The 13,960-nt window shown below is 32.9% G+C and overlaps 2 protein-coding genes across 2 annotated transcripts; one reads left to right on the top strand and one right to left on the bottom strand.

The window, feature by feature from the left end:
• Positions 1–1,840: 1,840 nt before the first annotated feature.
• On the bottom strand, positions 1,841–5,886 carry LOC139481537 (cysteine and tyrosine-rich protein 1-like). The gene is made up of 4 exons (XM_071264942.1): positions 5,754–5,886; positions 3,906–4,068; positions 3,097–3,275; positions 1,841–2,231 (listed from the first exon to the last, which is right to left on the bottom strand). Exons 1-4 carry the CDS (start codon positions 5,785–5,787, stop codon positions 1,978–1,980), a joined length of 630 nt encoding a protein of 209 aa, XP_071121043.1. The 5' UTR covers positions 5,788–5,886; the 3' UTR covers positions 1,841–1,977.
• A 3,529-nt stretch (positions 5,887–9,415) lies between these two features.
• Positions 9,416–13,431, top strand: LOC139481536 (enolase-phosphatase E1-like). The gene is made up of 3 exons (XM_071264941.1): positions 9,416–9,472; positions 10,145–10,332; positions 12,106–13,431. Exons 1-3 carry the CDS (start codon positions 9,438–9,440, stop codon positions 13,236–13,238), a joined length of 1,356 nt encoding a protein of 451 aa, XP_071121042.1. The 5' UTR covers positions 9,416–9,437; the 3' UTR covers positions 13,239–13,431.
• Positions 13,432–13,960: the final 529 nt, after the last annotated feature.

Here is a 13,960-nt window from a genome sequence, read left to right as displayed (position 1 = left end):
GAGGGCCGAGTTGACATTGTTTGATATATACTCATCGTGTTTGGGGGTCATAAAGGGTATACATCAAATAGTAATATATAAAGTATATTGTAATGGTTGTGTGGCGTTCTAAACTAGATTTTATGAATTGTAAATGGTTTTTCGTCTAATCTAAAAGATCTGGGATGTAAAATAGTTATCCAACTCGGACTTGGTGTGTCAGTGTTAGATCACCCTCTGGCCTCCGGCCATCGGGGTGATCTTACACTGAAACACCGCGGCCTTGTGGGATAACTATTAAGTAAAGGCCATATTTGAGCCCGATTATTTATAAAGTTCAATTTAACAAGATGAAAAATGGTTTAAGTTGTCTTTTAAAAGACATGTAAGAAAGTTAAATATAAGTATTTTTGTCAAAGTTTTATTCTAAAGCGTTGATATTTACATATCAAGATAAGAGATTTTGGCAAAATTGGACAAAATCAGCCTAATTTCAACCAAATTTAGGATCAGGAAACATGGAGCGCAGGCGTCGACAAACTAAATGTTCAAGGTAGACATGTAAAATGTCTTTACAAATATTATTTTAAAGATCTTTGTTGTCGACGTATGCGCTCTATGTTTCCTGTCCAATAATTGATGAAAATTTATCCATTTTCAATGACTTTTTCATTAAAAATCAAACTAACTTGTACTATTTGTGACGTCATTAATAAAACGCAGGAAATATATTTTCAACAAAAGGGCTTTTTTCTGTCTAATCACTGTATTAGCTATGATTCATTGTGATATTGGTTAATAAATTCTAGTTTGAAATTTAAGCTAAAAAAGTGGGCCGAACCTACTCCTTTCCTCTCATATACAAGTATATAATTGGAAGATGACATTATCATTTTTCTTAGCATATTCAAGAGTTTTTGCGTTGAAAGTAGTTGCAAAGAAAATGAAAATTTAAGGCCACGACCTAAGAGTAGAAAATACCCCAAGTCCACCGATAGGTCTTCAACACAACGAAAAATTCTGCACCTGGAGGCGGGCTTTAGCTTGCACCTGCAAATATGACTGTTTTATTATGGGATACATAATTATATCTAAAAAAAAAATATTTGTTTTCATATTTATCCCAAAGATTGACTCGGAGTTAGAAATATAGTCATCTGGACTTCTTTTATCCGGTAATAACAAAAACACTCATACTAAAAGGGTTGTGTTGGATGTATAGATACGCAGCCACGTCCATCTTGCGACTCGTACAGAGAGGGTACCATGTTTTCTGCACCATTGTAATAACTCTGTGAGGCGTCGTATGTACTACCGGTATCTGTTGTAAGACTCATTTTCTGCCATTGTCCAAACCATTCTCTTTTTCCAGTGGCTGTCTAAATTCTGTCAGAACCTGCCTACTTTTTAGTTTAAATTCTATGAAAAGTGTATGTATTTCAACCGCAAATTGGCTTCATCAAAGTCTTTTTGTTTTTTTGGCATAGTTTCAATGTTGTCTAATTGATGCCTCGATGTGTTTTATTGCATAGAAAAGTATGATATTTGATGTTAATGCAGTTCTTTATAACACATCAATAAACTATTAAAATTGAAGGTCAGTCCTCGTTAAAATTTTATCTTATGACAGAAGTTGACAGAAATTCTCTTTAATACCAGAGTAGTCATCAGATAAAAGCTAATTTCGGGAAGACAGTGCCCATATGAGCGTGCCATTTTTATCGATTATAATGAAGAATTACATGGGTGTATTATACATAGTTAAATGAATGCTATGTTTATTGTTTATTTGTCAGATAAATGATATTACACGTTCTTGCAACAGGATAAATAAAATCAAACTAAAACTTAAGACCACAAGTCAAACACCAAGGATTTTATTTTATTGAAAATAAATCAAAGTTAACTATAGATAAGTTCCCGTGAATCACCTAAACGATAGGCCTGACTTTGTAAAGTAATCAGCATCAAAATTACCGTCACTTCATTCATAGACCTTTAAATTTTCGAATTCTGAATATCCACAGGAGCTAAACCTCCAAGATTATTGCTAGAGTATGGCGGTGGCTGTGCTGTACCATGGATCGAGGATGGTGACTGTGCTGCGGTATTGATCGATGACGGAGGGTAACCAGTATTTGGTGGGTACCCAGTATTTGGCGGGTATCCAGTAGACGGTGGCGGATAATTATGGGGGTAATTTGGTTGCTGTGTTAGGTATGTTGGGTTTCCATCGTAACAAGTTTGCTGTCCTGGTAAAAAAATAAAAAATAAAAATAAAGAATATTACTTAAAAATGAAGCAGTCACTATCCACTGGTCATTTTGGAGAAAAATTGTAAATGATTTCTTTGATCCATCATTTTATATATTAGATAACTAGAAAAAAATAATGAAAATCAGTCCAACTCTTTATTTTTGTTCCTTATATAGATGTATCATTTAAGAAATATTTTTTGATTGGATTGTAGAATATTTTACCCTGGAATCGGTATTTGAACTATAATAAACAAGAATGTGTCCAAAGTACACGGATGCCCCACTCGCACCATCATTTTCCATGTTTTATGGACTTTGAAATTGGGTAAATATCTAATTTGGCATTAAAATTAGAAAGATTATACTATAGGGAACATGTGTACTAAGTTTCAAGTTGATTGGACTTCAATTTCATCAAAAACTACCTTGACCAAAAACTTTAACCTGAAGCGGGACGAACGAACGAACGAACGGAGCCACAGACCAGAAAACATAATGCCCCTCTACTATCGTAGATGGGGCATAAAAATTAAATAGCACCATATGTTTTGTTTTAGAAAAGCTTCAAGTTTGAGACATATTTGAAGGTTTGACAAGTACGCAATGTGAATAATTGGAACTTTTTTTGTTTCTTCAATATTGCATATATGTAAATTTATTATGACAGAATTATGAATTAAAGGACAACTTAATGTGCAATGTCCTTTCAATAAGTTTAGCATTAGTAATTTTAAAATTATGGTATATGTCTTTCAACGTGACAAGCAAGCAAACACAAGCACCAAGTCATGAACTGACTATAAAGCCCTATCTGTTAATGCATTTTTTCACGAATAAAATATAAGCTAGAATAACAAACCGATTTGCGATGCATTGGTATAGGCTACAGTTGTACCGGATGTTGCTGTAGGCTGTATGATTTGACCATGTGATCCTGAAGACTTCGCTACTGCCTTACAAATGCAAACAATTATTGCAATTACAACTCCCAGAGCAAACAGACATCCGACCACGATACCAGCTATCACACCTGTGCTTCTGTAATATATGGGAGTAATCTCATTATTATCTCGCATAATCGATTTCTTAAGAAGATGGTAATGTTTTCAGATCATTCTTTTAAAGATATCATATAAACATAAGTATCGAGATTTGATGATAGTTGCCATTTTGACAACTTTTGTTTACAAAGTCGATTATAATAAACCTAAGTAAAAACATTGAATTATAACCTCTATTTCCTAGTGAGTCACGAATTGAAGGGTAGCCAGCTTTTGATGGAATTTTCAAACTTTGTTAGACAACTTATGTTTTAGAAAATAATTCCTTCAAAATAATTGGTGTCAATTCAGTATAAAAATATTGGAAAACTTGACAAACATTTAGAAGGAAGATATTATTATAGATTAATGTCTTGACTAGGACGCAAAAGGCTAAAACTAGTAAGTGAAGTGTCATTTGGGTCAGAATGAGAGAAAAACTTTAGACGTCGGTTACGGCAATATTGTAATAACGACACAACTTTGTCATAAAAACGAAATCTTTTACTGTAATAACAACAAAACTACATCTAGACAACAAAACATTATCCCAACGGTCGCACTCTTCTCAAAATACCTGCCTTTTTAAACTGACTTATTAAAATGATTACTAATTAAAATGACTTACACAACACTGACAGCATCAGAGTAGTAGTAGTACGTATAGTAGTAGGTATTGTAGTTTAAACAGGTATCGTGACCATAGGTACCAGAACAGTAGCCACTACAGTATGTAGAATAGACATACGATCCGGAAGTCTTGTAGCAGGTATCTGCGAACACTGTTATAGCTGTAAATTCAGATAGGTAAAACAACAATAAATAGTAATATAACAAAAGTACTTAACTCCGAGGAAAACTCAAAACGGAAAGTCCGTAATAAAATGGCAAAACCAAAAGCTCAAACACATCAAACGAATGGATAACAACTTTCATATTCCTGACATGGTACAGGCATATTTTTTATGTAGAAAATGGTTGATTGAACCTGGTTTTATAGTTAGCTAAACCTCTTACTTGTATGACAGTCACATCAAATTTCATTATATTGACAACGATGCATGAACTAATCAAATAGGAATAATAGGTAAAATGTCAGTAATACAGCAGTCAACATATTGTTACAATCTAAATCACTTCAAAAAATAAAAAATATGTAACAAAGAAGCACAAAATGGCATATAGACCAAGTATATTAGCAAAGAATACACAAAAGAATACACAAATTTATCATAGTACAATAACACAATGACGGGATGTATAAATAAATACATATGTGTAACAAAGAAACATAAAAAGGCATATAGACAAAGCACATAGCAAAAATGAAAGACAAGAAAGAAACCCGTTTTACAATAGTAAAAACGAATACTTAGTTTACTTTGCAAATGATTGTCTAATGATATAGTTTATCGTAAAATCGTATCAATTTTGTTGTGAGATTTTTGGGATCTATGGGAAAATTTGATAAATTGTGAACTCTATTATTTCTTTAACAGTTGTGTTTTATATGAAAGCAATATATATGAAGCCACATAACCCGTGGATGAAACATTCTGCTTTTCAAACCTTTTATATACATAATTTTGCAAATCTTCTGTATTTCTAATCTCTCTCATTTTACGCTTTTACAAATCGACATGTTTGGAGATGATACTGAGCTTATAGATGAAATTGAGGATAATTCATGATTGTTAGAGGACTTATTGTCTAGTACCAAATATTTCAGGCAAATATTCATATTCAGTAGTTAGTTGCTGTATTTCATATCTGTTTTTCGTTTGTTGTTTTGTGCATAAATCTGACCGTTAGTTCTCTAAATCATTTACATTTGTCACTCTGTGGTCTTTTATAACCTACTCTGCATGTGGTATGGGGTTTGCTCGTGTTTTGAAGGTTACATACGTTGACCTATAGTTGAAACTTCTATGTCATTTCGTATCTAGAGTTGCCTCATTTTATATTGAAGCCAATTTTGTAACGGTATGTTATAAGAAGGGTTTCCACTACTACTGAAGTAAGATGAAAACATTAATATTAATTTGTTTCAATGAAATCCTACTTAATCCCTTTCCAAATAAAATTGGTCTGCATCGTTTAAACAGTTTAATAATATATCTATTATAGTTCTCCTCACCAAATACATAGCTATAAATATAAAACCACATTGCATGCATGAAATATTAATATGTAAATGCAATGTAGACACAATTTCAATCTATTTAAGAGGACACACTAGCTGGTAACATTGGATTTCGTAGCAAATTTTAAGTCAGAATGGATATTTATATTTTTCTATAATACATCTCGTTCACTTGTATACCTCTAATCATTTTGGAGCACATTTTTTTTGAGAATTGTAACTTCGTTGTGACTAATGCAGATCCGATTAAAACAAAATCTGAAACACATGCAATATTGGAAACCATCAATATTGGAAGATTAGGCCACATCTTATCAAAAAAGGTCTATTTACCTGTAGCAGCTAAAATACTCAATGCTCGAATCATTGTTATTTTTTGCAGTCCTTTTGTGAATGTAATCCGTTTAAGAATCAATTTTCAAATAGAGATCATATAGATACTTTCTTTTATTATTCTGGTATTAATAAAGTACTAAATAACATTTTCCATACATTAAGGTAACCAGAAATATCAAAACTTGATATAGCTAATTAAATACTTAAAAATTGAATAAACCGTTGACAACGTTTAAACAATGCAATAAATATTAAAATAATAAAGCTAATTAATATACTATTCACAATATTATTTCGATTTAAAGATTTTATAATTTCCTTTTTTTTGTTGAAAAATGTACTTGCTCTAACAATTGTTTAATTTATATTTTCAGATTGCCTTCCACTTTTCTATGTAAAATGTATAATTACAAAAATACCAAACTCCGAGGAAAATTAAAATGGGAGACTCTAATCGAATGGCAAAATCAAAAGCTCAAACATATCAAACCAATGGATATCAGTTGTCACATTCCTGACTTGAAACAGACATTTTCTTATGTAGAAAATGATGAAATGAACCTGGTTTTGTAGCTTTCTAGCGGGACATTGTCGAAGGTATCATCATCTTATTAGAGATTTACGGAAAGTATCGGTTCCGACTGTGACTCAAAATCCTATGGCAGCAAAAATTACAGGGGTCGTCTCAAAAGTTAATTTAACGGCGCACTTGATTCACAAAGAGTCCATAAACGAGACATACTAACGCTTCACTGACAATAAGAATTCAACAAATTGGAATCCGGAGTTTTCGTAGGTTCACTAAAAGCACATTTCAATCGGACCTGTCGTCAAGCTCATGACATACAAATGTATATGAAGCCATATATGTTATTTTGATACATATATATGTTTCCTGCTTGTTTAATGCCATAGTCAGTGACGGATCCAGAAATTTTCATAAGTGGGGGCCCACTCGCTGCCTAAGAGGGGGCCCGATCTCGTCACGCTTCAGTGATTCCCTATATAAGCAACCAACTTTTTTTCTCAAAAAGGGGGGGGCGGGCCCCCTGCCCCCCCCTAAATCCGCCTCTGATAGTCATATATATAAATATGTACATGCATAAGAAAATTAACATATCCGGTCCTCTGATATAAACATTTTCCAGTTTTCGAGATACAAATAAAGGGAACATCAATGCTAGGAAGCAATCTATATTCTAGATAAGAGGGAGGGGTAAGAAGAAGACATTTGCAATAAACAAAACAGTACCAATATATCAATGAAGTAACAAACTAAGAACCAGTTCAAGTATGAAAAAAGTCAGACTCGATGAAAAAATATGTAGAACTAAAGTTTTCTTCTCGGCCCATCCCTCCTAAAACAAAAAAAACAACAACTAAAAGGTAGCCAATTTACTAGTTGTGTCGGAGAAGCGGGAACATGTAGCCAGTGCTGACCATATTACTTGAAAATATGTACATACAAAATAAATGCGGCAATTCTAAAATAGGTAAAAATGACAACCAAGGAAAATATCTGTTAAGTTGGGTTCGATTCAACAGATGTGGTTTTGAATTAAGGGGAGTCCAAAGGGACCTGGTTCCCTTATCTAGAAAGTTTTATTAAATTAACGGAAGATAGTCTTCTGGACAAACATGGCATCGGTGATTTAAAAAAAATATTAAGGTATGGGTACTTAGTTAAAGGCACCCAAGACAAAAACTCGGACAAATTGTGGAGATTTTTGCAGGATTTGTAAACAGATGACAAACCTTATTTGATTATATAAATCCCTGTGTAAAATCTTTTTACCTTGTAAAGCTAATTATTTAGTACTTTTTTATCTGGAGATTACCCCTTTTATTTTTACCTGTCGGGGTCGGTGTCAACTGTCGGTTCCGAGACTTTCCGTAAATTTCTTATAATCAGCACTTCGCTACATACATCATTTATAGATAAACTCATCATAGATACCATATGACAGTTTTGAATAAATTAATAAAATAATACGGCTAAAGTTAATTTATACCTTGGGGTCGACCATTCTTAGCATTTCGAAAAATTCTGAGTTGTATTAACAGTTAATTTACACTTATGACCATATCAATGATAATTCACATCAACACATAAGTGCTGTCAGACTTCTGGATCCTTTTTAAATTCTTCGTTGATAATTATTTGTACGAAACTAAGGTTTCAACTCCCTCACACAATTTGACCTTAGATAAATTTGGCTATTCATTGTAGGTCCATTTTGGTCATACAGCTCAACAAGTTTCCAAGTATTTACGAAACTTCTAATGTTTGGCTTTGACTATAATTTATTTAAGGAATGACTGTAATATTTTTTTCTGTCTATGAAGAAATAACATTAAAAATTTGGTGCACACTGAATAACGCGCGTAGCGGGTTATTTAACAGTGTGCACCACATTTTTTATGTTATTTCGAATAGACAGAAAAAATATTACAGTCATTTCTTATAATTTAATCCTATATTCCATTTTAAACCGTAAAAAAAACATGAAAAAACGTTGATGACGTCACGGTCACATGACTAAATTATGTCTATGGGCTCATAACAAAATAACGTCAGCCAATCAGAAGACGCGTTACATTCAAAATTAAATTATTCATGATGAAGGTAAATCCCCCAAAAAGTGTTCGAACGCACCAAAGTGGTATAGAGTGTTATCTTCACTTTTGAGCACTTGGTTGTTATCACTTCTTGTGGATCGTTTGTCCCTGATGATATCATCAGCTCAGTAGTTAGTGCGTCATACAGGATAATGGGGTTTTAAATACACAGAGTTAAATGGTCTAAAGAATACAGAAAGGAAAATATCACCCAGAATTTCATAAATTGCAGAGTAAAATGAAAAACTATGTCAAACATAACGGAAATATGTTTTAATCAAGTGTATGTATGCAGTAAGGGCTTTTGCGAAACTGAAAGTCGTTTTCGCTTCATATCTTCTTCTTTTTTTTTTTCGATTCGTTGTCTTCCAAATGTCTTCTAGATTTATAAGAAATTAATGTATATTGATTTGTTCAATTTAATGTTTTTAATTTTCTTGTAATTTTATATGCATATGTCTATAGATATATTTGTATGTATTTTAAAGGTCATTGTATTGATTTTATATAAATCCCATTAATTTTTCAAATTATTTTGTTCATATTTCCAAGCATTTTCTTTTTATCTATGCAAGATTGAAACTTAAGTATCGTATAGCATTCAAACAAGGTAGTTTTATAGACAGTTTAAGGGTAGTTTTATAGACAGTTTAAGTCAACAACCATGCTGAGGATGTGCGCTTTCGACTTCCTGATTGTTTTCGTAATACGTTATGGTAAGTTGTTAAACAAAATCTTGTTTGAATGCAAGTTGGTTTTCTGTGTCCTTTGATTAAAATTTTAACATACATAAATTAAAAAATATGTTAATTAGAGGGACACATGTAACTTCATGTTAACCAGCTACAATGGTCATGCGACATCCGATAAACATTCTAACTACTTTGTATGTGTGACTGTCTCATGTTCATTACAAACAACTGCATGGTTTTGTGTTGTGTGTGTGTTTGTGTTAAAGAAGGCGTACTTTTCTTTTTGGTTGACGTGCACTCCACATTACTTTTTACAATTGCAAATATCTGATAATCTTTTTAAAAAAAATCATATCTATTTATAGGTGTAATGGCAGAAAATGAAGCACAGTTTGAAACGTTTATGTAAGTTTTCTTAATATTGTTATACGCAAATTACTAAAGTTGAAATAGAGGCTGCAGATACCAAAGAGGGTAATAGCTCACAAGAGAAAAATAAACCGAAACATGTTTGAAAAAAACGAAAAACGAGGAAAAACAGTAAACAAAATTGAAATCACTACATTTAAAACATAAAAAGATTGAGCAACATGCTAATTATGATGTGTATCATTGGAATTAAAAAAGACAAAACAAAAAAATCAAATGCATTTGAAGCCAAAGTGATATGTAGTTGTTTAATATATACTGAGAAAAAATAACCTCAATAACTCGCGGTCATTATATTCTGTTCGCTATGATTTTCTTCTGGGCGAAACCGATCGTAAGATGGCATTATAAATACTTGTTATTAAATACAGATGATGATCGTCAGAACTTTTAACTGACGCAGCTGAAGTATCAATTTCTTTTTTAGTTAGGGGAAAATATATAATGAGGTCAAGCAGATGACAAACATAATATTTTGAATCCCGATTTTCCCCATAGTGTTTGCATTAAAAAAAAAAATTTGATAGCGTCGAAAAACCAACCAAAAACAAATTTCTATCTCACCCCACCAATTTTGAAGTTAAATGGTTGTTTCTTTATATATACAACAATATATGAATATTCATAAAGCTATTTTAAATTTTGTAGTCCAGCAGGAGGCTATGTCATGATTTCGATAGCAACATTGATTGGTCTAGCGATCATAAGCGCTTTGATCTATGTTATTATCCAGGGAAGGAGGGCAAAATCTCCGATATCGAGATGCCCTGAGAGCTCAACAAGTGGACCGAAACCTTCAGTTCTTGACTTCAACAAAACCATGGCATTTTCTAGAGGTGATGCTTTTCTTTATTCATTTTTCTGTGTGCTGTTGTTTTCGGATTCTTCTAGCTTTGAACTATTAAAAAATGTGTGTTTTCAAAATGTGTGTTTTTTCTGTCTTGCATGTTATAAAACTAAGACAATATCAAGATGTACGTGGTGGATTGTTGGGTCATTTAATTCTATTTCATATAAAATCATAGAATTACAATGCTATAGAGCTTTGCTGCTATGGCATACAAAATATAAATAATCAAAAACCTTTATTTTAATGGACAAGATATGCATTATTCTTTTATCTAATAATATCACTATTCGCAAATTGTTAAAGGGATAAAAAGAAATAACGCAAGTTTAATTTAATCATATATACTTGCAGATAAATACTTCAAGGAATCAAAGAAAAAAGAAATGAAAAAGAAAAAACCGTTTAGGAAATTCATAGGCCAACAACCCATCACGTCAGAAGAAAAAAGGTCATTTAAAAATGGCGAGTCGTCAGGATCAAATTCAAGCTCGCCATGTAATGAAGAAGTTGAACGGCAGTCACCGGAAGTGGTTTCGCGAAATAAAATGATGTTGAAGAAATTCTTTTCTAATTCCTCTTCTAAAATCAATGCACTTAGCAAGCTTTCTGCTGTAGACCAGGGCATGAAAAATCATACCACTGACCGACAAAATAAAAAGGGAAAACACAGTCCGAACAATCAGTTAAATCAGTCCGGAAAAACAAGTTCCTTATCAATATCGAACATCGATGTTAGTCAGTCAATCGATAAGAAAACAGGATGGGATGTTGCAGCAAATAGATTTGGTCAATCATCACAAACAAAAGGGTCGAAACGAATTGTTGGGGGTTTATCATCATTTGTTAAGGATAAAATAGCTGACAAAAAAGTCCAAAACCCTCCAAATTCAGGATGGGATGTTGCAGCGTCAAAATTCGGACAAACATCCGAAGCTAAAGGATCTAAACGAATCGTTGGTGGTTTGCCAGCGTTTATGAAAGAAAAAATTCTCGAAGAAAGTAGAAAAAGAGAATCGGAAATGTTAAATGGAAACCAAAAGATGCAAAGCGTTCAGAAAAACTTCGGAATATCAACAAATCCAAACAGATATGTGTGGACAAAAAAACATGTCAAATCGTAGAAAGGAGTGTAAAAACTATTATTTAATCTAAAATGAGATTTTATCTTAAATTTTCAATCTTAACTGTTAGCTAAAAAGAAAAATATAACTGATGGTGTGGCAGCACCACAAGCGCAACAATTCAATATGTATAGCAAATACAACTGTCTAGTACTTGAATATCTTTGACAAGGAGTCTGTCTGGACATATGTATATGTACTTTAATAATATTGTTTAAGAAATTTTATTATTTAAAAACTATAATTGATTGATATCCATTAATATTTTATATTTGCTCTTTATTACAAAATCGAGACGAATTAGTTTTTTGACAATAAATTATGTACTGAAAGTATATGCAACTACGAGTGTAAATCTATTATTGTAGTATTGATCTAAAAGCTTATAGGTTTAGTACTTAGGCAGCAGAGCTTTTATTGTCATCTATGGATATGTGAATGGCATGTTATTTTATATATTTTTGAACTTTTTTATTCCATTTTATACCAGTTTTTACTTCAGGACTGAATTTATATGCCTACATTATAAATGCATCTACCATTTTATGTTGAAAACATGTTTTGTTCTTATGAATGCTTTCCTAAGTATAATTAAATCAGTACTGTACATTATATTATATGAATTGTTGTTTTAACAGTATCACTGAAGGACGACAAGATCGATACAGTGAACATTGAAAATGAGACGGAACCAAAGACCAAAGAGGAAACAAAAACAAAAAAGGAATCAGGAACTGCAGACGACAACGGACTACCAGGAGAATCAGAAACGGATAAGCCAAGTGTTCCACCTCGTCAAACCCTTAAGCGATCGCTCTCCCGACAAGCTATAGCTACTCCCGAACAAAAAGAAACAAACAGGTATAGTGTGATGAGTAATTCTTCGGTCATAACCAGACAGGCAAGCTGTTCTTCTATTTTGGTAAGAACATCACCTGATGACGCTAAACGACCGGAGTCAACAAGACCAGAATCAACCATGGTTACTGTAGAGGAACATCCAGAAGGACCATCGGTCGAAATTGTGGTACACAAGGGGCCTACTCCGCCACCTTCAACTGAAAACAGAGCTACAAAACATCCCGAGAAGACAACTCCACCAACAGCTAAAGCACCTCTAAAACGAACGATGTCTAGAAACGCAATTGCCCCAATTCCTACCAACAAGCCTTTGAATAGACAAATGTCTAAAAGTAATATCACACCAGCTGCACCTGCTTACAAACCAATGAATCGGCAAATGTCTAGAACTATGTCAAGATCTGTCTTGCGTATAGCAGAACATGCACCAGTTCCAAAACCTGTCATTCAAGAAGAACACGCCGAATCAAAAAAAGAGGAAATACCAGCGACAAATACTGAAGCAACGACACAAAAACAGGAAACACCAGCAACAAGTACTGAAACGACAGATAAACAGGAAACACAAGCGACCAGCACTGAAACGACGACAGAGAATCAGGAAACACAAGCGACCAGCACTGATATGACGACAGAAAAACAGGAAACACAAGCAACCAGCACTGAAATGACGTCAGAGAAACAGGAAAATGAAGCAATTTCTAAGCTGGCAGATAATGAAAATAAAGAAACACCAGACGGAGAACAAAATACTGAAAAGGTTGAAAATCTAGTCGAGAGCGGAACCAAATCTGATGGAGAAGACTATGAAAAGACTGGTGATGGGACAAAGACAGACGAAAAGGATGCCCAGGAAAAAGTTGTAAAAGATAATATAATTGAGGACGTAGCTGAGATTCTAAACGCTTGAATCAGACGTTTTTATTTTGTTTGAAGTTTTATTTGATGTAGTTTTTTTCTTAGACTTTTTTATTTAGTATCTTTGATCGTTGACAATCATTCTTGAAGAAGTGTGTCAAACATTATCTAAAGATTTTTTTTTAATATCAGTGCTTGTTTGACATTTATTAGTATGAATAATATAAAGCATGAATTCTCTCCTATCTTATACATTTCTTCCTCATTGATCTCAGCTTTCAGTTTTTAAACTGGCGAAAGTGCTAGGATATTTAATTTGAATGGGCCTTTTTTGGTATAACAAACAGACAACCTATCAGTATGTCTTTCGTTGATTTTTTGTTTAAAATTATCCAGATATCCCCTTACACCATTGTGACGTTTATATGAAAATGTTATGGTGAATTCAACAAGAAATAATTCGGAAAATAGTTATGAAAATAATTTTAAAAAGAGATCAGTTATCGGTATTATCCCTGATACTTCTCTTTGGGGGTCTGAACGGGGATTCTAACCTTCTGTATTCTTTAAAGGCCCTTAATTTTTGTTATTTATAAAATCATTTTAAGGACTTTTTCATTTTAATGTTTTACATACAAAGCTTCTTATCTAAAATCGTCATGACTAGGTTATTCTATTTTTACATCTTTCTGTAATTAGATGATTTTATTATTCATTACAGCTTTCATTTGATTTTCCACAGTAAATCTGTTTAATTTTGAATCTCATTTTTTT

This window comes from Mytilus edulis, chromosome 7 (assembly GCF_963676685.1).
Source record: "Mytilus edulis chromosome 7, xbMytEdul2.2, whole genome shotgun sequence".
NCBI lineage: Eukaryota > Metazoa > Mollusca > Bivalvia > Mytilida > Mytilidae > Mytilus > Mytilus edulis.
The sequence above is the reverse complement of the archived record's forward strand: the minus strand, read 5'-3'. Positions and strand labels throughout refer to the sequence as shown.